Raw genomic sequence first — 26,881 nt, forward strand, 5'->3', positions numbered from 1 at the left:
ACACAGTTATCTTAAAGACAGACTGGGAAAAATCAAGATATTTCCATAATAATAAATATAAGATAAACAACCTAGGAGCAGCTTATTTCAGGAACTGTATCCTTCCATATAGATCTGCCCAGAGTGTGGCCAGTGGGCATGAGATGTGTCACCTTTTATGTGGTGATATCTAGAATATGGAATACCAATCTCAGGAAAAGTCTACAAGGCTCCATTACTGTTAACCTTTCAGAGAGCTCTAAAGATGTTTCATTCTAGCAGAAACTGAAATTGCTGGTGCATTTAAAGTGTGATTATAATGCTGCTAGTAAAATTCTGATCATTGTTTCATTGTCGTTGTTTCACAATTGATTTTTTACAGGTTGTTATAATTTGGTTTCCTCAGTGCCTTCAGAAAACTTGAGCTCCCAAATCTTTGTATACATCTTTGCTATCCAGAGTGACCAGATATCATAACTGCAAAAGGAGGACAAAGTAGGATATTACAAAATAAAAGCTAAAAACACAAATATAAATATAAATTCATGTTTCTTAGTAATGCTCAAAATGGAGGACATTTTGAAATTTTCCCAGGACAGAAGGCTGAAATGTAAGACATTTATCACATGGAGATTTTTGCAGCTCAGATCCGGGGTGACTCCTGGTTCAGCTATGTGAATTCATGTTATAACGTGAATTATCACACATGGTTGCCCTTCCGAATCGAGGGGGAATCGAATCCAAGGCAAGTCACATGATGCGGATTAATGCAAAGCGGAGTGAGTGTAAATTGTATTACCACACCGGTGGGATTCAACAATTCGAATTGGCACCCTTGCGCATGTTCAGTGGGGGGTCTGAACGCATCGTGACCTTGTATGTTTCCGGGGTGAAAGGGGGCGCAAGTTCTTGTTCCCTGTTTTGTGTAATTGCATGTTTGTGTGAATTTTTGCCTCATGAATCTTTCTGTGTCTTCTTCATCCCCCTTTTTATTTTCCTTTCCATTTCAGCAATTTCAACACACACAGACAGACAGACAGACAGACAGACAGATCTGTATATTCACATTCACACACATACACACATGTATATATTCCAAAAAAAATGAGTTGCCCTACAAACGCAACTCCTCCTCCAACATAGCGGCCGGGAAGTGTGCCTGAGGTGGGGGGATAGGAAATGGAAGAAAACCATAGCCCCCCCCCCCAATTGCAGATGGGAGGTATGGAAAGCCCAAGGTAAAATACAGGGTCCTGCCTAGTTCACATTATAACGTGAAAATGTTTAACAAACACATAACTCCCAGGAAAGGTTTCAGCCTTATCCCAGCGACAATGGAGTGAACAACACCAACACCACCCCTTGGTTGCCCTGAAAGTGAAAGGACCACCAAAAGAAAATGGGAGGAAATTGCAGCACTGCATCATGGGAAATTTGCAACCGGGGGGGGGGGGGTTGTGGTGGTGTACCAGAGCAGAAGCAGAGTTGCATTCCACACCACACCAATTCGGAGTGAAACCAAAATTTGTTTGTTTTGTTTATTATCCCACCTTTATCCCAATATGAGAACCAAGTGGCTTAAGACAACATATTTTAAAGGAATTTTGAGACTATAGGTTTTTTTGTGGGGTTTTTTTGGCTATGTGTTCTGGAAGAGGTTATTCCTGACATTTCACCAGCATCTGTGGCTGGCATCTTCAGGGAATACTGGCGTGAAAGTGTGAGGGGTATATATACTGTGTGACCCTTGGTTGAGAGGAAGTGATTTACCTGTTAATCTGTGTAATGATCTGTGTTGAATGGCAAGGTAAGTTGTAGCACGAGGTTTCTTAGACTTGGGGTGCATTCATCTGCACTGTAGAAATAATGCAGTTTGACACCACTTCAACTGCCATGGCTCCATCCTACAGAATCCTGGAAACTCTAGTTTTGTGAGGCACCAACACTCTTTGGCAAGGAAGGCTAAAAGCCTTGTAAAACTACAAATCCCAGGATTCCATAGGATGGAACCCAGCACCTAAAAGTGTCAATCTGCATTATTTCTACTGTGTAGATGCACCCTTGCTCTACTTCCTCAGATGCATCTTGTTGTAGTACAAGAGCTCTCTGACAGAGAAGGCTAAATAATAATAATAATAATAATAATAATAATAATAATAATAATAGGGTTTATTTATATGCCGCCCAATCACTGGGAATCCGGGCGGCTTACAACAGAGGGGATAATAGACGATTCCCTGCCCTCTCACAGAAATACAAATGCCAGAATTCTATAGCATTGAGCTATGGCAGTTAAAGCGGTGTCAAACTGCATTGTTTCTGCAGTGCAGATGCAGCCTAAGACATACCCAATGCATAGGTCTCTTCTAAATGCTAGAGAGAACAGGATTTTACAAACAATTACATATTATGCTTTCATCTTTCAAAGAAACTGAACCTACTAACATGGTGTTTTTAAAAAACTGGGAAATGCTCACTATTAATATTAGCTTATAAAAATAATACTTTTTATCAGTTTCAAGTTTTGTGAATGCCACTATATTCAGTTATTTTAATTTAAAAACTGTATTCTAAACTGACATATTTATTACCTGCTTTTTTCTTTAATGTCAACTGTGAAATATTCACTGAGAATTTAAACAGGCAGTATTCTTTATACCAGAGCTTGCAAGAACGATGCATTATGTCCAGTGTTGATATGAAAGATAATAAAGACTATATAAAATAATGGTTACCTTCCCTGGAATTTAACAATACAGTATTTGGAAGAAATCACTCAAAGCAAATACTCTGTTTCACAATTCCTTGCTCATGACTAAAAATAGCACAGCAAGGAATGCCTTATGTGGGGCTTTCTTTTTTAATTAATATTTCAGACCAGTTCCTAGCAGAGGAAGAAAGTAAGGCTCCTATTCATAAAAATGCTGGCATTCTGCCACAAAAAGCTGGTTTATTGAGCAAAGCAGAAGGGACTGGAATGTGTCTTTCCAACAGGAATGCACATTATTTTTTTATTTAATTCATAAATCCTTTTTCACTCTATTGACTACAGGTGAACAATTTATTAAAAAATAGTTTACTACTGATGTTGAGCGGGCAGGAAGGAGTGACACTTAAAAATAAACAGAAAAGAGACACTGCAACTTAAAGTACTTATTACAATAAATACTGAAAAGAGTGTCACAGTTGTGTTGGGGAAATGTGAAATAAGCACAGAGATAATTTATCCCCAGCAAAACACAGTCTCCTGAGGCAGCTAAATCAGCCTGAAATAGGCTGTCGCAAACAAGACAATTGAATTTTGCTCTGCTTTTGCCCACACACACAAACATTCACACACACACAACACAGGTATACCTGAATTAACAAAGTAGATGTGTCCCTGAGCATTACGTCTCTAACAAACAAAAAATTGGCACCATAGGCGGAAAACATAGAAAGAATAGAAATAAGGTTCCTACATCACCAAAAAATGAAGAGCAGTTCAACAGATTTTAGGAAACTTTTATCCAAAGTGAAGCCTTGCTTAAGTGAACATTTTGAACTCCGCTGAGAGCATTTGTAGACTTCTTCCAAAATGCACACATATTTTTTTTCTTTTTCTGTATTCTGCTTGCTCTATGATTTCCATTTTGGCAACCAGGTTTCTAATTCTATGCCCCTTTTTTAAACACACCAAATGTAGCTGGAGAGGCAGGCCTGTCGGCTCTTCACCTGTACTCTGTTTTTCTGTTCATGTATGCTCAGTAATTTACTCTGGAGCCAACTGCTGTATACCTTACCTGTTGTAGGCAGGCACACACAGCTACAGTAGGATTATTTATACAGGATCTGATTCTTTCCCAGGTCAAGCTTTATTGCATCCTTACTGCAGACATGTTACTGCAACACAGCCCCAAATGTCTGTGTTTCTCATGGCCTCCTTCACCATTCTCTCAATGCTGATGCTGCTGAAAAACCTCCAGCTAGACAGAGGATAAGGAAGAAAAAGTGTGGTTGGGCAGGCATAGAAAGGAGTTTCTTTGTTAGAGGCTTTGTTAACTGAGATATGCCTGCCAAATACTTTAAATGCTATGTAATAGTTTCACCTTTTTCCATATGCTCCTGTCTACAATCTCTGCCCATGTTCTGAGGCACTGTTTCAGCCAACCTTACTATATGAAGCTAGGAGAGCAGCCACAAAGTCCACAGCTTTCTTGGTGGTTCTCTCATCTTGTGGAATGCTCTGTCAATAGGGATTTGTTATGCCTTATCACTGTATTCTTGTGGGCAATATATAAAAACCAAGTAACAACAGCTTTACTTTTGTACTATTCTTTTTTAATCACCTGGTATAACTTGAGATGTAAATTTGTATGCATTTTGTTTGGCTCAAAAAAGATGGTACTGTTTTGTGGATTTTGGATACTTTTGTACTTTGCTATAGAGCCAGCGTGGTATGGGGGTTTGAGTGTTGGATTGTGACTCTGCCGACCAGCATTCAAATCCTGGGTCAGTCTTGGAAATCCATCGGGTGGCCTTGGGCAAGTCACACTCTCTCAGCCTCAGAGGATGGCAATGAAAAACCTCCTCTGAAGAAACCTGCCAAGAAAACTCCATGATAGGTTCACCTTAGGGTTGCCTTAAGTTGGAAGCGACTTGAAGGCACGCAACAACAATATGGCCAACACTGCTACTTCTGGATGTTTCCTGCTATAAACTAGCCTTTTAAAAGAAAATGTTCAGTTAATAATTTTGTATAGTCATTTTGGGGCTTAGGTTTACCTATTGTTCATTTATACCAGTGGAAGGAAAGTGGTAGTTCATAGGCCACATACTGCCATTGCCTCTGACTATCCCAACTGCATGGGGACATTTCAGCTGCTTTTAAAATGTCCCCTGTATCACCCAGCCTTACTTAAGGTGCACTAAAAATACATGAGTAAAATGCCATGGCTTTCATTTTCTTCAATTACTAAACATGAAACAATAAAAACATGTTATTTTTAAACTTCTGCTTGTTAATTGTTTCATGTATTTTTAGTGATTAACTGTATCCTTCTGGGATCCAGGAGACCAGGACAAACTTGGGAGAAGTGCTGCTGGTTTGCTTTTCAGTCACCTATATACATGCACACTCTTTCTTTCTCTCACGTCTGGCATTTGATCAACATCAAATTAATGTCCATCAGGTATTTGTGCCTGACACATGTGTGTTTGTGTGTCAGGCACAAATACCTGATGGACGTTAAGTTGCTGGTTGACTTCTGTCAACCCCATGAATTTCTCACAGGGTTTTCTTACACAACAGATACTCTGAATTGGTTTTGTCAGTTCTTTCTGCTGAAATATAGCCCACAGCACTTGCTATTCCTTGGTGGTCTCCCATCTAAGTACTAACCAGGGCTGACCCTGCTTAGCTTCCAAGATCAGACAGGATCTGGTGCCCTCAGGGTATTTACAGCCTCCTTACAGCCCAAACCTGCTCTTCAAAAATGACAGGATCTTGCAGCACATCATTCAACTGCTATTCATGTACACCACCTCAGGTGCTATAAGTGCCTATCAACATACAAAGTCTTCTATCGGCTTCCTCCCAATCATATCAATGTAGCTCCACCAGATTCAGATAAAGATTACTCAACAATATCTATACAAAAGAATTTAAATATTATTATTTAAATGGTATTAAAAATAATGTTTTTGTTAAAAATTATATTAAAATATTATTTTAAAATAAAAATTTCACTCATCCTTCCATATTTGCAGCTTTGATTATTCATGGATTTGATTAATATGTTCTCTAGAAATATCTAGGTCCTCCAGTGCAACTCTATGGTCAACTTTAACTATAAAGTTGCACTGAAAGACCTAGAGATTGCTAGAGAGAATACTCTACTAGGCATTTGTAGCTCCTCCAGTGTGGTTCTATGGCCTGTGTCTGTTGGACATTGACCACAGAGGTCTGCACTGGAAGACCTAGAGATTCCTAGAAAGATGTCCTCTTAGTACAGTTTTTTTGTTATTTATGGTTTTTCCATATTCACAGGGGTCTTGTGCTCCTAACCCTAGTGAACATGGAGGGACAAGTGTATCCTCATCCTCATCCTGTTTTAACTGGTAACTTCCTATACACAACAAAAGGGAGGGCATTACTAAAGTTCAGATATCCTTAAGACTTCTGGTATTTTAACCTGGGGGTTATTCACGTGTTGTTAGTCTCACTCGCACATACTGGGTTTATTGTTCACACTATGGAACGCCATATCTATGCACATCCCTGCAAGTTTGGTTCCTCACACATCTCAGCACTCAAAAAAGATGGAGCTGATGATGCAGATGAAATCGAAGCATGTTCAAGGCATGTAGAGCTTTATCCCGATTTATCCCAGGTCTATCTGCATTGGTTATTCACACAGGAAAATCCAGGGGGGAAAAACCTGACATTATCCCAGGTTAAGAGGGGTTTTTTTTGGAAACCTTCCCACCAAACTTAAATCATGTGAACAACAAAGATTCAACCCTAGATTCTACCTGGATAGTTTTCATCGTCTGGAAACCCCTGTGGTTTTCCTGCGGTCTCTCTGCATCCTTTAAAGGTCTTATTTTATTTTTACAAATTACAGATCATCAGCTGGTATTTTCAGCCAACTCTCTGTATAGGCTTCTTTTTGTAATCTTTTGAGTGGTCTCTGCATCCAGGAATTGGTAACTCTGAACCGTGGCCAATGGTTGTCCTTGATTGGGAATATTCAGTGGTTTTAAGAACCCGAACAAATGTCAATTTTCACTTTTTAATTTACTCCTTCAGCTTATCTCTTTCCCTGCCAAAAGTTACCTCAGCAACCTCCAGGACTCTCTCTTTCTCTCTCTGCCACACTCACTCTCTCACAAACACACACACAAAAAGCAAAGGCTGTTCCACCTAGCGCTGTGTTACAATTTTTGTTTTCAAAGTGTGGTGTTTTTTTCCATGTATTCCAGGTTTCTGGCATTTGGTCAGGGCAGCTTTGTTTGAGACGGCAAGCAAGTTTTCAGTCCTAAGGCTGAGCATAGCGTTGCCAGGTTTTCAAAAGAGCAATAAGAAACAGGAGAAATCTGACAATCTGGAAAAGTGGCTCCTAACAAGTTTGGGTTGTTTTGCGAAAATACCAAATGTTTCCCTTTAAAACTCTCCCTGTTCATAAATTACACAATGCACACATTTTTGTCTTTATAAAGTGTCCACACCACAAACCACAGTATATGATCATCATATATTACACATTATTTGCACATTGTAAACTGCTTAGGGAGTGCTTAAGTGTGAAGATAAGTGGTGTAGAAATGTATTTACTATTGCTATCTTGTCAGTCTATATAAAGTCATCCCTCCATATCCATGGATTCAACCATCTTATATATATATATATATATATATATATATATATATATATATCCCCCCAAAAACAAATCTTGATTATGCGTTTTTATATGAGAGGCATAATTTCAATGCTGTTGTATTTAATATGATTTGAAAAAGCTTGTGAACCCTCAGTGGATAGAAAAGCTTTCCATCCAGCACTGAAATGGAGGACATCCCTTATAATAACATTCCTTATAATAAGGCAGCCCTGCCAGTCCTATGGAGCCAGCAGGGGTAGTGGTTGGAGCACTGAAGTATGGCTCCATAGAGACCGGGGTTTGAATCCCTTGTGAGAGGAAGGCAGGATATAAGCCTTCCAAATGAATATAAAATGAATGGACTTTGGGCATGAAATGGAGGACGCGTCAAGGGGGGAAATGTAAGACAATACAAAAATTAAATCTGATAACTGGAAAATGCGTGTGGCTCCTCGCTCTTTATGCCATGCTCAAAATGGAGGGCGCTGTGGGATCCCTCCCGGGCAGCAGGTGACATGGAGGACCGGTCCTGCAACGGAGGAGGGCGAGTGCAGCGGAGGCCCTCCCTCCCTCCCTCCCTTCCCCGCCAGGCGCCCTTGTCGCCGTCGCTGTCACGGCCGTCAGACCTCGCCTCCCCTCCGCCGGCCCTGCTGCATTGTGGTCCGCTCCTCTCTCCCGGCCAGAGAGAAGATGGCTGAGAAGCCCGCGCTGCCCCAGCCGCCTCCTCCTCCTCCTCCGCCTCTGCCTCCTCCTCAGCCGCCGGCGAAGCACGACGGGCGCGTCAAGATCGGCCATTACGTTCTGGGGGACACGCTCGGGGTCGGCACCTTCGGCAAAGTCAAGAGCTGAGTATTGCGAGGAGGAAAGAAGGGAAAGACGGGGAGAAGGGCGGGGAAAACAGGCTGCATACACACTGGAGAAATAACCCGCTTTGGCACCGCTTTAACTCTGGCTCAAGGCTATGGAATTCTGGGAGTTGGAGTTTGTTGTGAGGAAAGAAAGGGCTTCTCTCAGTGCGACTTTATTTAGACAGTCCCAAGTCTCTCTCTCTCTCGCACATACACACACTCATCTCCCTCACACACCTCTCTCTCTCACCCACACACACCCTCTCACACCTACACTTCTCTCTCACGCACCCACTCTCTCCTCACCCTCTCACACACACCTTTCTCTCTCAAACACACACCTCTCTCATACATCCACACTTCTCTCTCACACCCACTCACCCTTTCTCTCTCTCACAAACACACACCTCTCACACTTTTCTCATCCCCCTCTCTAACACACACACCTCTCTTACACACACACACCTGTCATACAACCTCTCTCTCATACACGCACGCACACACCTCTCACACTTTTCTCATCCCCCTCTCTAACACACACCTCTCTTTCTCACACACACACCTCTCATACAACCCCCCCCTCTCTCTCTCTCTCTCTCTCACACACACACACACTCCATCTTGCCTCACATTATGGCAGCACTGAGGTAAAAACGATTCCTCCTTGACAAGAGCCCCTATATTAAAAGGGATCTAGGCGCAAGGGTGACCAGAAGTCCTCCCTGCAAAGGAGGACAAGCCCTCCCACCAACATTATTTACTTATTTAACTTATATGCCACCTTTCTCCCAGGAAGAGAACCATTTAAAACAAAACAAAACAGCTAAAATAATCCTCTTCAAACAATATAAAATTAAGACTAAAAACATACAAAAACCCCACAACTAAAACCCCACCATCATCATCCCAAATATAAAAAGCCTGTTGTGTTTTTTAAAAAAAAGTCTGCCTGAATAAAAATGTTTGTTTCTTGCCAGCGAAAAGAGAGGAGGCAGCCTAGCCTCCTGTGGAAGGGCATTCCAGAAAAATGGAGGACCTCCAGAAAAAATGGAGGACATGACCAAAAGAAAAGCTTTAAAGAACAAAACAAAACCTAAACATCAATCCATTCTTCTTAGTCAGGCTTAAAATGGAGGACGTTTTGGAACCCCTCATGAAATGGAGGACACACAACCCCCTTAGGAAGTCTCACCATTCCATACTTTCACACACAACCTCTTTAGGGTTTCCAAAATAGCCACTACCATACATTATGTTGCCACACATTATGGCAGCACTGAGGTAAAGGCTCTTCCCCCCTCCCTTGTGCCTCCTTTCACAAGATAACTAGGTCAGGATGACCAGATATCATAACAGCAAAGGTGGACAAGGCACTGTAAAATGTAGGACATTCAAGGGAAAAAAATGAAAGGGTTGGACTAGATGGTGCTTTGGATTTCTTCCAACGCTATGATTCTTCTCCATGGACAGGATGCATCTTCACTGCAGAATTGATGCACTTTGACACCGCTTTGACTGCCATGGCTCCAGTTTATGGAATTCTGGGATGAGGAGTCTCTTGGGGCACCAGAGCTCTGGGACAGACAGAGAAGGCTTTCAATCTCTCACAAAACTACACACCCCAGACAGCAAACATGGTGCTACTCAATGGGCTGCTTAGTCATGCTAAAATGGAGGACATTTTGGAATTCCTCCAGGACGGACAATTGAAAAGTAGGACATGTCCTGGAAAAGGAGGATGTCTGGTCAACCTGTCCCCTCATCTTTTAAGCTGACCATGGGTCCAAAACACACTGCAGAAATAATCTAGTTTGAGAGCACTTTAACTGCCCTGGCTCAGTGTTAGGCAATTCTGGGAACTATAGTTTTGTGAGACATTTAGCCATAAGAGAGCTCTGGTGCCACAATAAACTACAGTTCCCAGGATTCCCTAGCACTGAGCCAGGGCAGTTAAAGTCATCTTAAACTGGATTATTTCTGCAGTGTGTTTTGGACCCTTGATGCCAGATCAACAGAGGCATCTTTTTTTAAAAAAGGTGTATATTTTACAGCTGCATCTGCACTACAGAATATTATTATTATTATTATTTTATTGATATGCCGCCTTTCTTCTAGAAAGAGACCTGAGGCAGCTCACACACAGAACTGTTTTTCAAACTTTACAATAAAGTATTTTAAATCGTTTTGGTAAAAAAACCCAACCAATGTCGTTTGACAACTCTTTTACTGCCATGGGCTCCATGCTATGGACTTCTGGGTTTTGTAGTTTGCTGAGATATTTAGCTTTTTCAGGGTGCTCTGGTGCTGCCACAAACTACAAATTCTAAGATTCTGCAACACAGAGCCATGGCAGTTAAAGCAGCATCAAAGTTGATTATTTTGGCAGTGCAGCTTGCAAATAATGAAGTTTGGCAGTAGTAGTAAGACTAGGGTGTTTATCAGACGAGCTCTTAAAGAGGTACTATTCCAGTCTGACTCCTCTAGCTGCCTCCTGTTGCATGCTGGGATTGGCAGTTTTAAGGAGGGGTATTTAGAATTCTCAGACAGAGAAGTTCAGCTCCTTAAAACTGCCAATCCCAGCATGCAACAGGAGGCTGCTAGAGGAGTCACACTGGAATAGTAGCTCTTTAAGAGCATAGTGTGATAAACACCTAGGAAAATAATCTTGTCTAAGGCCTGCTAGTTCATAGTTGACAGTACTGGACTAGGTAGATTAATGATCTGGCTCACTATGAATGCATCTGCACTGTAGAATTAATGCAGTTTGACAGTGCTTTGAGTGCCATAGTTCCATCCTACAGAACGCTGGGTTTTGTAGTTTCATCAGGCACCGGTACCCTCTTTGGCAGAGAATGTGAAAGACCTTCTGAAACTACAAATTCCAGGATTCCATAGGAGGGAGTTACAGCACTTAAAGTGATACTGAACTACATTACTTCTACAGTGTAGCTGCACCCTCGCTCTCCTCCTTCCATAGGCAAAGCCAGGCCCCCTCTGAACAAATCTTGCCATTGCTACAGTGCAGATGCACCACTCTCCCCCCCAATAGCTGGATTATATATATATTCTGATGAAGTTGTTTGTGGTGTTTTAAGAAGTGGTATTTCCTTCCAGGTTTAGAAGGCATAGGCAAAGACTTTAAAATTGCAAGCATCCTTCTGTTTCTCTTTTAATGTTTACCACAGATGGACCTGTGTGTCTCTTTTAAAAAATGGAGCAAGGATAAGGATTAAGATGTGTTTCAGCCTTGATGGATATACACTATGGAATTTGGCATTGTGGAAGGCACAGAAAAAAACAAAACAAAACAGCCCAGGGAAGTTAGAGAGATGGAAACATAGGAGCACAAGTGTAGTGACACACACATGGGCCTTCACTTGATGAATCATGCAGTCTTTCCTAATTCCCTTTCCCTAAGCTGTGTAATAATGTATTTGTGTGACACACTGGGCCAGATAAACTTTCCCTCACTGTAGGCACAGCGCAGTTCATCTCTCATAACACTGCTGCTTGGTTCTCCCATACAAGATGTTTCTGATATCATCGGTACCTGGAATAAAAGAGACTCCTTCCATGTTGGGAAGAGAGACCGAGGTATTGGAATTTGCTTCTGTCAGGTATCTGAGGGCCCATTCACATTACAAAAAAAATCGGTTCTGAAACCGATTCAATCACATGAAGTTCCTACTCACCCCGAATCTCACACAAGCGAATCCGGGGCTTGCACACCCGTTCCGTGTTAAATGGCCCCTAGCGCGGTTCTTTTGAAATCGGCGCAAATACCGTTTCTTTTTAAAAAACCCGGGTCCTGGGAATGAGAACTTTGGCCTCGATCACGATCGAGGCAAATTGAGGGAGGGATTTAGGTCAGAGGGTGGGCAAAGGGCAAGGCATTTCCTCCCCTCATCGGAGGGGAGGGGGAGGAGGAAAGAGCCCTGGGCAGAAGGGAGCAAGGGAAGGCATTCTTTAGGAGCCTCTTTTCCCTGCATCCCCTGCCCAAAGCCCTCTGTCGCTGCGCATTCCTTCCCTTGCAGGAGGAAAAAATCAGGTCATGAATGGAGCTCATGTCAGGCAACCCCCCCCCCCTTTTCAAATTCAAACAATTTTTTTTGAGCGAACATGCGCATGGTTTATATTCCAGAGGCAGATGGAGCCAGGCTTGCACTTGGATATCCTTGGATCACCTTGCTTTCTGCAGAGGGAGAAGCTACAAATGTTGCAAACAATCAATGTTACATTTTTAACAATTTTTTTTTGAGCGAACATGCGCATTGTTTCTATTCCAGAGGCAGATGGAGCCAGGCTTGCACTTGCTTTCTGCAGAGGGAGAAGCTACAAATATTGCAAACAATCAATGTTACATTTTTAACAATTTTTTTTGAGCAAATATGCGAATGATTTGTCTTCTTGAGCAGATACAGCAAGGGAAGCAAAGGGAAAGCAAATGTTGCTTTTAAAAACATTTTAAAAAATGCATGGCAATCCCATCCTCTGCCTGGGACAGGGGCAGATCTGACCCAAAAGCCCACAGGTTTATAAAAAAAAAGAGAGAGAGAGAGAGAGAGAGGCATCTCTCTCCCTGCTTCAGCCGCTGAAACCCCTGTGCCTGGCTCTTTAAAAAGGGAGGACACTTCCCCCGATGCCCTGCAAACGTCACCATGACGATAGCTTGATTGGCAGCGGCCAATCTACAGAATGCATTCGATTTCTGTCAAAATGCATTTGATTTCAATTTGTAGTTGGCACTTGCTAACGGAGCGATTCGGGGGAGGGGCATCCGGATCATCCCAGTTCCCTCCATGTCTTTTAGGCCAGTATGAATGGGGCCTGAGATTCCCCCCATGTTTAATAAAAAATTAATAAGAAAATGTCATCCATGTTCCCATTTGATTTGCTGTCCATGGAGGATAGTCACAATAGTGGCTTATATCCCAGCAACAATAAACCCCAGGAATCAGGTAGAATAAAGCCAGTTAGAATAAACCCAAGAACTTGTTAAATTAACACTTGTGTAAGTTTTATTAATTCAGTGGATTTACTCTACTTAGGACTAACAACCAGAGTTAGGCTGCTGAGTACATTTTCTAGACGCCAGGAGTATCAGGGTATAGCCAACTGGCTTCCTCCCCACGCAAGGCAATCCTGTGTGTATTTACTCAAAACCAGAAATAAATATTCAATTGTGTTTGCTCTCAGCGTAGTATCTCTATTGTGCTACCATTCTTTCAAGTAGCATAACATCTAAGGATGTTACAACTATCTAGTGATGTAGGTTAGTCTAAAGGCTAGAAGAGACTGGCCCAATAGCACTCAGGGAAATTTGTTGCTGTATTGGCACACCATTCCAGAATGAATTTTATTGCTTCTTCCATTCTTGTCCCATTCACATTGTATTTTTTCATTAGCACTTTAAGTCCACATTTCCCAGTTAGCTTGCCACTTGCCATGGCACTTACCTACAGTGAATAAGAATTGGCAGTAATCAGGAAAGCTTTTGTCCCTCTTCTATCTTTACCACATCCTATTTATGTTTTCTCAAGAAAGTCCCATTAAGGTTGGTAAGTCTTTGTTGTTGTATGCCTCCAAGTCATTTCTAGCTTATGGAGAGGAGACTTGAACCCTGGCCTCCAGAGTCATAGTTCAATGCTCAAATGCTACAATGGCTTTATTTTCTAATAAATGGGCATAGGATTTCTGCCTCCACCCATGGATATGCTACAGTCCAATGACTAATGTAACAACAAGCAAATGAATACAAAATTAGTCATGCTTAATACCTTTCTTCTATTTATTTGAAAACCTGAAAATGTGCTTTCAATATGTCCAAGAAGTTAGGGAACAGCACATAATAGCCCCATTAAGGTTAGTACCTTATGTATCTGAAATTTAGGTCAAAAAATTGATCCCAGGGGTGAATGTAAGTACTATACTTTAACTCTCATTTTTAAAAAAGGGAATCATCCTCTGGTGAAAGGAAAGAGTGTAATTTGTTCTGGAAGCACTGGCCTCCCTCTATTTTCTCATCCATCCAACCTTTAAAGTAAGCACAAAGTTATGTCTGCTGGAATTTTGTAAGTTCTTTGGCATTGTTTTCCTTTGCGTCATCATTTAGATCCTTTGTTACATGCCCCTAAGTTTTACCCTTGACTTATCCACAGGTCATCTAAAAATAATACTTTTGGCCCCAAAACCTGCCCTTGACTTATAATTGAGGTTGACTTATAGTCGAGAATATACGGTAAGTCTATGAAAGCTCATGCTTCCAACTTCTTTCTTTCCAATGTGAAGTCGAAGGCTTTCATGGCCGGCATCCATGGTTTTTTGTGGGTTTTTCGGGCTATGTGGCCATGTTCTAGAAGAGTTTATTCCTGATGTTTTGCCAGCATCTGTGGCTGGCATCTTCTTTCTTTCCGTTAGTCTCAGGTGCTACAAGATCTCTTTACAAGGTGATCTTACAAACTAGCCTGGCTATATCTTTCTAGCTCATAACAGGGAACATCTGACCTTCTAAAGCCTGTTGTAATAAACTGAGTTGAACTATTTCTCATAATCCTGCCAAAATCATCCACCTCAAGGCAACATTGTCTTGTAGTGTAGAGGTTTAATAATGTCCTGTTAACTCATCACTTTCCAAAATACTGTACTACTGCTTGGCTTTATAGAGAGAGAACCATGTTAGAAACCTGAGTTACTATACCACAGAATAAACAATACCCTTTCTCTTGTATCTGTCACTGAAGACATTCAAGTAGCATTAACAAGTCCCAAGGGAATGAAACAATAATATCTCTGTATTTGTTGCTTACTGTAAGCAAAAGATAGATTACAAGACAGGCTGTTTATTATTAATTATTAATGTATCAGCTGTAAGAAAACCACAGTCAGACACATGTCTTTTATAAATGAAGTATAGGGGATGAGTTACAACTAGCAACATAATCCTGCCCTAGTTTGTTTTCCTGGTGTATGTGTGTGTGTGTTTGCGTGTGTGCGTGTGTGTGTGTGTGTGTGTGTGTGTGTGTGTGTGTGTGATATCTACAGGAAGGGGAGTGGGTGCTGGGGGAATATTGAATAAAGAATATTCTCTAAAGGATATTATCTAAAGAATATTGAACAAAGCAAATATAATCCTGGTAAATTGGGGGGGGGGGGAATATAGTCTTATAACTAAGATCTCTTTATTCCTAATTTTATCTACATGGAAGGTTTTTTTTAATAGTCGTTATGAAGGTTACCAGATAAAAGAAGAAAATAGAGAAGAGAAGTCATAACAAGCAAAAGGAAACACAAATTTTTCAAATTCAGAAGTGGAATTCTGGGTATTTTCAGGGATTTGTTTTGCTTTGTTTCCATTTTTTGACATTTTGGACGCAATTTCTGTGTTCCCCTCCAAGAAAACTGGCTGTCAGATTTACTCAAGTTGGCCATTCCTGCACTAACTCAACAACTTTCTATATTGCTACCACGTGGATAGTCTTTTCTTAGCTTATTTTCTCCCTTAAACGTCAGGGCATGGAAGATGATGATGGAACAAAACAGAATTCGTATAGGAAGCTACAATACTGATCATTGAAAGAGTCTGTGAGGAAGGTGATTTAAGTTGCTGGAGCTACAGCTTGCATATTGTAACTCACTGTTATTCCCACTACTCCTGTTTCATGTTTGTGTACAGATGGCATCTGTGTTGTGTCATCTCCCAAAGAAAATATTTTTTCACCAAGGGAAAAAATGGCTTGATCTACTTCTGTTCTCTTAACAGCAACTTGATATTGAGGAATTAGCAAGTGAAGCTTTTTAGAGAATGGGGATAATTATTCTCATTTACATGCTGCATAAGATACTGTTAATAGGCACAGGGGTTATAGCCACACTGCTGTTTCACATCCCTTTAAATGCCATAACTGCCCTGTGGAACCCTGAAATTTGTGTTTAGGTGAGGTATTAGAGCTCTTTGACATACCAGGCTTACCAAACTATGAATCCTAGGCTCCCACAGTATCCTGTGTCATGGCACTTAAAATGGTGTCAAATTACTTAAATTCTGCAGTAAGTCATGTCTTTTCATGATATGGCTTAAGTATGACAGCCTCAGTTTAGTCACAGAATCATAAAATCATAGAACCAAAGAGTTGGGAGAGACCACAAGAGCCATCCAGTCCATCCCCTTACCATGCAGGAACCCACAATCAAAGTATTCCCAACAGATGGCCAGCCTCTGTTTAAAAACCTCCAAAGAAGGAGACTCCACCACTCTCTGAGGGAGTGTGTTCCACTGTCAAACAACTCTTAATGTCAGGAAGTTCCTCCTAATGTTGTAGTGGAATCTCCTTTACTGTAGCTTGCATCCATTGTTCTGGGTTTTACTCTCTGCAGCAGCAGAAAAAAAACTTACTCTATCCTCAGTATGACACCCACATACTTATACAGGGCTCAACTATTAATCAACTCTTCTCCAGACTAAACATACCCAGTTCTCTAAGTCTCTCCTCATTGGGCATGGTTTCTAGACCCTTCACCATTTTAGTCACCTTCCTCTGGACACACTCCAGCTTGTCCACATCCTGTTTGAATTGTGGTGTCCAGAACTGGACACAGTATTCCAGGTGATGCCTGACCAAAGCAGAATAGAGTGGCACTGTTCCTTCCCTTGATATAGACACTATACTTCCTAGATCTGCATTGGCTTTTTTAGCTGTCGCATCGCACTGTTGACTCATGTTCAACTTGTGGTCTACCTGGACTCCTAGATCCCTTTCACAGGTAGTCTCGTTAAGTCAAGTGTCCCCCAGCCTATATCTTATATTTCATTTTTTCTGCCTAAGTGCAGTACCTTACATTTCTCTGTGTTGAACTTCATCTTATTATTATTATTAACCTTTATTTATTTATCTTGTTAGCTTTGGCCCAGTTTTCTTATCTATTAAGGTAATTTTGAATTTTGATCCTTTCCACTGGGGTATTAGCCACTTCTCCTAATTTGGTGTCATCTGTAGATTTTATGAACATCTTTCATTCAAGTCATTGATAAAGATGTAGCACTGGGCCCAGGACAGAACCTATGGCACTCCACTGGTCACTTCTCTCCAGAATGAAGAGGAGCCATTGCTAAGCACCCTTTAGGTTTGGCCAGTCAGCCAATTACTAATCCACCTAACAGTTGCATTGTCTAGCCCACATTTTACTAGCTTCAATGGCACAACCAGTTTTGCATTGAATCGCCCTGGATAAAAAACCTACATGACATGCATCTCTTTTATTGAGGCAAAGGTTAAAAGTATGTTCAGAAATATGTTGAAAGGCATGCAGAAAGGTCAAATAGTCATACAGTACCTTGAAGATCAACAAATGTTTTAATATTATTAAGAACCTAGGAAAGTTTATGACATAATACATGAGTCAGTCCTTCAAGTGTCAGGGGGCTCTTGGCTGTCTTTACTATAACAAACTAACTCTTAAAGTTCAAGGACATGATATCTCTCTGTCTTAGGCTGTTTAAATAATAACATCTTTTAAATTTTGGTTTCCTTATTTTCAGAACATAGAAAGGAGCACATAAAAAGTAACAAGCCAAAGTGTTTTTATTTTGGAGTGGGGATGGCAAGGCACTTTATTTTTAGAACACTCTTACCGAGGAAAGAATTTCAGGCCACTCTTATCTCTGCTAATAATAGTGACTTGCTCAACTTATACAGCTGTTGCATTACCACTCTGCATGTGTTCATTAGTCAGGCCACATCCACAGTTGGAGATAGTTTGTCTCCAGATTCTTAGTTTAAGCAAGTTTTAAATTTCACTGGTTTCAGACTGGGAATATTAAGCCCTCATAACTACAGTACAGTTGTGATTACATACTAATAAGTTAAACAAGGCCTCCTCCACTTCCAGATCACAATAAAATGATATGTCTCTTTGTAGCCCACCAAGAGGGTGGTAAAATAATAGAGCACATTTCACTGCTGTCCTAATTTACAATATTATTGTTATTGTTACCCTTGCTTTTGTTATAACCAACATGGCAAGTCATCTGTTTACAGACAACTATATGCCCTTCCTATATGAATTGGGTCCTGTGTGTGGTGAAAGGTGGTATATAAACTGAATTAAATTAAATTATAAATAATTTCCAGCAAAAATAATGGCCTGGGACTGGTATAAAATATTCCAAAATCTGTCCTGTGTATGGTTTACAGGACAACCTTCTATTGATTCTCCTGAAGCTTACTTCCAAGTATATGAGTACAGGATTGTGCTGCCTTTGATTGCATTCAAAACACATTGACAAGGAAGTACATCTCACTGAACACAAAAGGACCTATTTCTGATAAAACAAACATGGGGTTGCATGGCTTATTATGTAAAACATCATATTTGTCAAACCAACAATATATGATCTAAGCAGGGGTCTTTCCTTCAGTTAACATTCAACTTTTCTCTTTATTTAGTTGGTGAACACCAGCTCACAGGACATAAAGTAGCAGTCAAAATTTTAAATAGGCAAAAAATTCGTAGCTTGGATGTGGTTGGAAAGATCAAACGAGAAATCCAAAACCTAAAGCTTTTCCGGCATCCCCATATTATCAAACTGTAAGTATTCATGTTTCTCTTTCCTTTGGTGTATCACACGTATGTGCTGCATGAAAGGAGGATGCCTTTGGTGATCCTATGTATTGCTGGTAGTTTACTGTGTGTCTGATACTTTTAAGAATGAGACAAAATGCAATCCTTTGCATGTTTATTATTTATTTAATTTATATCCTGGCCTTACTTAGAAATTATTTTAAATCGAGTCCCACTGAACTTAGTTGAGCCTTCTCCATAACATTGTTTGTGTGTGTGAGTGAGAGTGAAAGAGAGAGAGAGAGAGATTGGCCAAGAAATAAGTGATGAAAAACTCCCTTGCCTGTTCTTGCAATTGCCATTTCAGTCTTTTTGTACCATAATAAGCTGGATCATTATTAGGATTCAGTTAGAAGATTGCTGCTAGACTAATGTGGAGGGAATGTTATAAAATGCTCCTGTTCTGTCCATTTACGGGCTTCTGATAGCTAGCCCGCAATGGATAGATTATACTCATTTTTCTCAGATGAGCAGAAGAAATCTGGTAATAGTCTTTATATTTGATGTGGTTTTATGGGAGAGTTTGCTGCATAATTGGAAAAATTCTTTGCACAAAGCAATTGTGTGTACTTCTGTGATGTTTGTCTGGCACTTTCAGAGCTCATGAGATTAACAATAGATCTTACTTTAACCTTAGCCATGCTTTAGGTTTTTTTTTTAAATTAAAAAAAATAAGGGTACTGTAATTAACAGACTGGATTACACATAAAAGTGTTAAAGTTTAAGTCCATGACTGAAAGCTCCACAGTTCTGTTCCACACACAGCAATGGGAGATCAAGAACGATTCTGTGACCTCCAGTGCTGAAAAGCAGTATACATCTGGAATTTAATATAGAAAACAAGGTTTTTTCATATGCTGTTTCCTTGGGGTCTTTCCAGGGCTACCTCACTGCCCACCCTTGAAAAAAGATAAACATCAATGCTTTTTCTTATCATCTTTTGATGGGAATAGTGCACAGTGAAAAGAACATTGCTCTGAATCCATTTCTTCTCAGAAAGATACATGGTGAATCCTTGGTATCACCTGAAGTTTCATTCCAGGAACCCCTGCAGATTCCAGAATCCATGGATGTTTAAGTCTCATTATATACAGAGGCAGAGTAAAATGGTGTCCCTTATATAAAATGACAAAATCAAGGTTTACTTTTTGGAGAGAAAAAAATTGATAAATATTTTCAAGCTGTGCATGATTGAATCTGTGGGTGCAGAATCTGTAGATATGGAAGGTACATTTGTAAAGAGACAACAGTTATTGTTATTAACTGATTGTGAGGATGAATGAAACAACATCATGTTCACTTACTACAGAGAAAGGTATGCTCCTTCGCCTGCAAGCCATACCATCCAATTTTTGGATACTCTGGAGCTCTGGAAGGCCATAGTATACTGCTTCAGCTATCACTTTGGGTGACTGAAAAAGAAATTGCATCATTCTTGATAATCTTTTGGGTGCCATTACCGGGTTTGCTTTTTTTTATGGTGTTGTGGCTGGAGCAGGGGGCTGAAATAACATCTTCATGCATCCTAGAGCTGTTGTCAATGTTTTTTTCCCCATTAAAAACAATGTGGGTGTGAGTAGTGGTTTGAGCATTGGACTGTGACTCTAGAGACCAGTCTTTGAATCCCCACTTGGCCATGGAAGCCCACTGGATGACCTTGGACAAGGCACACTCTCTCATCCCCAGAGGAAGGCAAAAACAATTAGGCAAACCCTCTATGAACAAATACTGCCATGAAAACCCTGTGATAGGATTGCCATAAGTCAGAAAGAACTTGAAGGCACATAATAACAACAACACACTACATGAAGGTCAAAGACAATCTCTGAGACCACACTAGATCCCCTGAGTCACATGTGGCCTGGGGGTTCCATGACTCCCATGCTTGCCTTATTATATGAAATTAAGTATCATCTTTGCCTTTTTACTTATTCTTGTGCATAGCAATCCAAAGTGAAAATCTGAAAGAGTTGCCTTAGCAAAGCTTAAACGAAAGTAACAGAGCTTAGCAAAGTTTAAAAATCCATAACAGAGCAGTGTGGGATAGTGCTCTGGGGCTCATCATCCACTCAGTTATGGATACCTTCATGAAGTCATTATATTCTTCTAAAAAGTAACTTTCTAAGCTCTACCTAAATGAGGTAGGCTTAGTGAGCAAAGATTTCAGAGGATTAAACAAGCTTAAGGGGGAGAAAAAATAAATCTGTCAAACATACTCATTTAACAGAGTCCAGAGGACTTTGTATTTGTGTTGTGAAAAATGTAATCAATTTCTCCTTCAGAAGTGAGAACCAATTATGTGCAAAGTGAAATCCAATTGCTTATTTTAAGGTTGGCATTAGATTAGTAAGAGGTCTTCAGACCCTTTTCTGGTTTTTACTAGTGAAAGCCTTTCAGATAAGAAATCATATTTCCTCCTCATTTTTAATAGGTACCAGGTCATCAGCACACCAACGGATTTTTTCATGGTAATGGAATATGTGTCCGGTGGGGAATTATTTGATTACATCTGTAAACACGGACGTGTAAGTGACTTTATCCAGCAGAGATAAAATGTGTGGGTGGGAGAGAAGAAAATGGTATTGGGAAGTAGAATGGCTTTGCTAAATGGGACTCTTTTAAGGTTATTAAGGCCAAAAATAGACTTGGCTCCATCACAATCCCATCTGGAATAGCTTGCAACTGACATAACACCACCATGGTATATTTTCTTCTTTACAGCTATTCCCTACAGTCTTACAGTTCAAATGTTCTGCATATCTCCTTGAGAGTCAAATTATATATGATTTTTTTAAAGCATGTAACAAACATAGGTAATAACCAGTAGCAATGCCCATCTCCCTATGTATTTTAAATGCTTTTGTACTCAAACAACTTAATTGGGACAGTTGCCACCAACTTCTGCCAAAGTGCTTCAGCAAAATGGATTTGGTGAGAGTGGTTCAGTCCTAAATATGCTCAGTCAGTTATAGTGTTACGTTGCAGAACTGGTACAATGGCCATTTCAGACAGTTCTAAACATTCAGTTGCTGTTGCAGTATAGTTTATTGATACTTACCATTTTAGTGCTATAATTCTCTTGCAAAGGTAGTGAGCCACAGTATTGCCTAGAATGTAAGTAAGAGTTCACCCTAAGAAGCAGTTTAAATCCTGGCCTCTGTAAATGTCTGTTTCTGCAGCTAGTCAACACAATTGATGGATGGTTATTTTCTTGCTTATATTTCCCCCAGTTTTGTCTGAAATAGAACTAATGTTTATATTTAGAAGTTAAATCTGCAAAAACTGTAAAGAGAAACAGAGACCCAGTACAGACGGGCCCGAAAGGGTGGGCTGGGGCTGCCTTTTGTTGCTGTGTAGCAAAAAAGAAGCGCTAAAAAGTGGCTCCTTTTTGCGCCGCCATAAGCAGCCCGTGGCAACATGAATACCGCTATTACACTGTTCCATTTGGATGCAGCGCAGCAGCGACGTTATCGCTGTGTCCACCATCTATACAGCGCTGCGCAGCGATGATGCCCTAGTCACATGCTAGTGCATGATGAGGGTGTCATTCAGGACCCGTCTGTACCAGGCCAGAATTAACATCACAAGTTAAGGTATCTCAGTTCCCTTTTTTCTTCAACCTTTAGAAATGTATTAACAGTGTAACATGTACTACATGGCATTCCATGGATCTGTAACCTCACTAAGTGAACTTCCAAAAGATTCAACATTACAGTTTAGGGACACCCAGTGTCCACAAATTGATTCACTGCTCTAATTTATATAAAGAATTAGTATTGTATGTGCTAAATTATAATGCCCCTTATAAAAGACATAAAAGATAAAGTATGTTTTTACTGTTTAATCATTGTGTGTAATTAGTGTGACTCAGCAATGGTCTGAACACAGCTTAAAAGTGATTTCTTCTATGAACAGACCATCAGTGAGGGCAAATGTTTTAGAGACTGAGGGGCTTTCTATACTGCCCTTTGGGACGTCCGGAGGACGTCCCATTTTAAAAAAGGGGCGTCTCTTTTAGACGCCCCATGGCCTAGTACGGACTCCGTCCGTACAAGATGGCGCCGGCCCTTCTACATGGCCGGCGCCATCTTTGCGTATCGGACGCTTAGCGTCCGTACGCGTCGTGCCGCTGCTGACGTAGCGAGCGCGCCCCTGGCGCCTCGCTACGTCGCAAGCGCGACGAAAAAAGAAGCTCCATTTTGGAGCTTCTTTTTTCGGTCCGCGCGGGAGTCGGGCCGTCTGAAGGCTCCGGCTCCCCCGCGGACCTACTAGCGGCGGCGGCAGACCGCCGCAAAGCGGCGGTCTGTACCCCGCCTGAGTGCCCAAACTGCAACCCAAAACCCACTTATTTATCACAAAGTGCCATGTCCCTCTGACTTTCTAGTAACAAACTCTGGTGAACTCTGTGCTAAGTTGATGGCATGTGTCATAGGTTCATCACCACTGACCAAATTATTGCAGGTTGCAGGTGTGTGTGGAGAAAGGGGTATCCTTAAAAAACCCTTCCCTACAAATACAAAATTTGTAGCATATCAGGATAAAGTTTGCTTGTTTCTTGCTGCATGGGTTTTTTTTCATTCATGGAGTTTAATTTCATTTTTGAAGGCAAAAAATTAAAAAAGTAATTTTCACAAATGCAGTCTGAAGTAGTATATTCCATTCTACCACCTTTGTTACTTCATTTCAGTATCATTTTATTCCAACTAGTATATACAACTTCGAATTGATTGCTGGGAGCATCAGTGTTAAATTTGTCTAAAATAACAAACAAATAAACCTCCTCTGTTAATAGAAAACTAGCTCAACAAGACAAAAAGCTCAGGCCCTGTTTTCCCCCCCTGTTATTGGATTTACATGCCTACTTTGATTTTCTTGCTCCCTTGTCTTTCATTAAACATGCCGAGTAGATACTGGAACCTTCTGATTTTACTCTAAAATGAACTACAGTTCCTTGGCTCATCAGATGTTAGGGAACTATGGTTTATTCTAACTGTGGCCCAGTACATATCTGTGAAATGGTCCGGGCTGGCGGCGGCCTTTTTTCCACTGGAGGGAAGCTGTAGCCACCAAACCGCACGGCTTCCTGCTGGTAGAAAAAGAACCAGCAAAAAGCAGGTTCTTCTCAAGCCGCGGTGGTGGTTACGTAAGTTCCATGCGGCACCATGCAGACGCCGCGCAGTGCTTATGTAATGGTGGTGCACTTTTGCACGGTAGAAATAATCCAATTTGACACCACTTTAATTGCCATGGCTCAATGCTTTGGGATCCTGGGAACTATAGTCTGCTGTGGCACCAGAGCTCTCTAATAGAGAAAACTTAATGTCACACAAAACTACAATTCCCAGAATTCCATGGCATCCACACTGCAGAAATAATCCGGTCTAACTGCCATGGCTCAATGCCATGAAATTCTGAGAACTGTAGTTTTGTGTGATCCAGTGTGGATCCAGCCTCTGTTGTAGCACCTGGTTGTACCCCTAAGAGTTCTGGTTAATGACAGTGTTGGATATTTGGCCACAAATACCCAGTTTGTACACGAGCATGGTTTTAACTATTTTTATTGTATTTATCTCAAGGATTTATAGCCTGTCTTTCTCTCACAATGGGATTCAAAGCGGGTAACAGCAATTGTAGTGTTTAACTTCATTTGCTTGTTTAACTTCTTTTAACTTGTTAGGTAGTTTAATATGTTTTTAGATTGTAAATTATGTTACTGTTTTACATTTTAAATCACTTAAAATTGTTATTCTATCCTGCCTTTTTCCTAGTTTGGGACTCAAAGTGGTTTACCATAGATGAAAACATAGTTAAACATTCACAAAATACAAAAGTTAAAAAGTAATGGAACATTTTTTAAAATCAGTTTAAATAATGAACTGTAAAAAACAAAAACCACAGCAGCCCCAGCAAAATTACAAAATTACAAATAGGAAAGCCAGCATTGCACAGAAATTAGTCAAAACAGAAAAGTTATCACCTGTTTATGGAAAGAGAGTAGGAAGGGTGCCAGTCTAACCTCTCCGGAAAGGGAGTTTCAGACCCTAAGGGCAGCTACTGAGAAGGCCTTCTCTTATATTTGCATCAAATGTATCTGTTAGGAAGGTGGGAGAGAGAGAAGGGCCTCACCAGTAGATCTCAAAGCATGGGCCAGTTCATAAGGGAGAATACAGGCATTCAAACAATCTGCACCTGAGCCATATACTATTTTATTGTATGCCATTTTGATGTCTTTGGCTGTAGAGTTGGCAGTAAGTATTTTAACAACTAAATAAAAATACACAAATAAAACAAACCATGATCTTAATTGTAATTAAAATTTCAATCTCTTCTGTGTGCGAAGGAAAGGGAAGAGGTTACGTGTGTGCCTAATATTAAACCATGGTTCAGATTTTAATTGGGTGATGGTAATACCTTCCCAATGGCCTCATCCTTCTCATTGCAATTACTGTTAGCTGTTAAGTTGATAGGAAAAAGACTATCCAAATAGCAGATGGTAGCAACTGCCCTTTCTCATTTTTTCTTTCCTCTTCACTCCTATGTCACCCTAGCCTTGGGAGTGAGCAAGCAAAGAGATTTAAACAGTTTTAAAAAGCAGGGGCAAGAGCTGTCAGTGGGTCCCATAACAAAATGAGGACCTTGACAAGTGTCCAGACATGCCAAACTCTGGCATTGGCCCTAATCTCTAAAAGTTTAAGACGATGAAGCACAATCCTTCCTTTGGCAGTCTCTGTCATCTATGGAGAGAGTGGAATGAGCAAGAGATAGTTTTTGAAGCAGAAAACTTGCACTTATATCTCTCTGTTTTGGTGAAGTTCTTTGGGGACAACTGTTGAGGCCTGCGATCTGTACAAATAATTTTTTTTCAAAGCAATTAGTTGAACGCTTGCTTTGTTAAAGCTGCACAGTTTTAAAGCTTTTAGCAGCCTTTAATTGTTTGACAGCCTTAATCTTAAGAGAATACTGTAATGCTATCTGCTAAGGATGGTTCTTTTCTGTTTGTTTGCTTAGTAATGTTTACGATAATTCTGTCTCTTGTGGCTCATTAAGGAGACACATCTTGGTTTGCTGAGTGTCTAGTTTTTGTGGAGAGAATCTTGAGTACTGTTTTCCTTCCTGGCATTTTTGCATTGTAGGTGGAAGAGGCTGAAGCCAGGCGTCTTTTTTCAGCAAATTCTGTCAGCTGTAGATTACTGTCATCGGCATATGGTGGTTCACAGAGATCTGAAACCAGAGAATGTGCTGCTGGATGCTCACATGAATGCCAAGATAGCTGATTTTGGTATGTGACCCCAATAGCATTTCAGAAATGTAACTGACTATAAGCCACTGGCACAGGCTGCAGGGCATTCAGAGTCAGTTTTCATCACCATTAGCAGTTTCTGTGCTGCTATAAAAAGCTTATAGGTTAGCTTACTCCTCCTCTTCAAGGCAGCAAACCAAAATGTGAGGAACCACATGAATGAGTGTTATTTCATTATTTCATCATCTTCTGCACATCCCTGTACATCAAAAGTTACATTTCAGGGAAGAGACCCAGCCTGGCCATTTCCCTGACTTCTAATGTTCTGCGCAATACTGATTTGTTTTTTGTTTGTTTGTTTTGTTTTTTGTTCATTTGTTTTTAAATATGTGGGAACATTCAGTCATGTAAAGCTGCTCCTATTGTATAAAATGGTACAAAAATATAATATTTGGGCACAGGTCTATTACCTCAGTGAGAACCACATCATAGATTCTTCAGGCTCTTCATGTTTCTGTTCTAGTGCCTGCTTTTAGCTTCTTGTAAATGTGTTTTAAAACTTGTTGATTTTATTACGCTTTTTATGCTTTGTAAGCTCCATTTTAGGAAGGGAAAATCAAGATATAAATTTCTTACAGAATAATTTAAAGAAGCCTGCAGCATCAAGAAACTTTATGTAAATAACCCTTGTGCTAATTTATTTCTCAACCAACAAAATATCACAGATCCACAAACCTATTTTTTTATTTTTTTCCATAGAAGTTTCCTTTCAGCTCTTGGTATTCTTCCTTTCCCATCTTTTCATTTTAGCAATATACCATTATCTCTAAACATAT

At 40.5% G+C, this 26,881-nt stretch overlaps 1 protein-coding gene across 1 annotated transcript in view; it reads left to right on the forward strand.

Moving 5' to 3' along the window:
• The first annotated feature begins 8,013 nt into the window (after nucleotides 1-8,013).
• The window catches only part of PRKAA2 (protein kinase AMP-activated catalytic subunit alpha 2), a 33,112-nt gene continuing 14,244 nt past the window's right edge, over nucleotides 8,014-26,881 (forward strand). The window contains 5 exon segments of the mRNA XM_042463705.1: nucleotides 8,014-8,184; nucleotides 18,631-18,772; nucleotides 21,237-21,330; nucleotides 25,939-25,965; nucleotides 25,967-26,084. Coding sequence (XP_042319639.1) covers nucleotides 8,031-8,184; nucleotides 18,631-18,772; nucleotides 21,237-21,330; nucleotides 25,939-25,965; nucleotides 25,967-26,084 — 535 coding nt within the window. The 5' untranslated portion in view covers nucleotides 8,014-8,030.

The sequence above is a fragment of the Sceloporus undulatus genome, chromosome 4 (genome assembly GCF_019175285.1).
Source record: "Sceloporus undulatus isolate JIND9_A2432 ecotype Alabama chromosome 4, SceUnd_v1.1, whole genome shotgun sequence".
Classification (NCBI taxonomy): Eukaryota; Metazoa; Chordata; class Lepidosauria; order Squamata; family Phrynosomatidae; genus Sceloporus; species Sceloporus undulatus.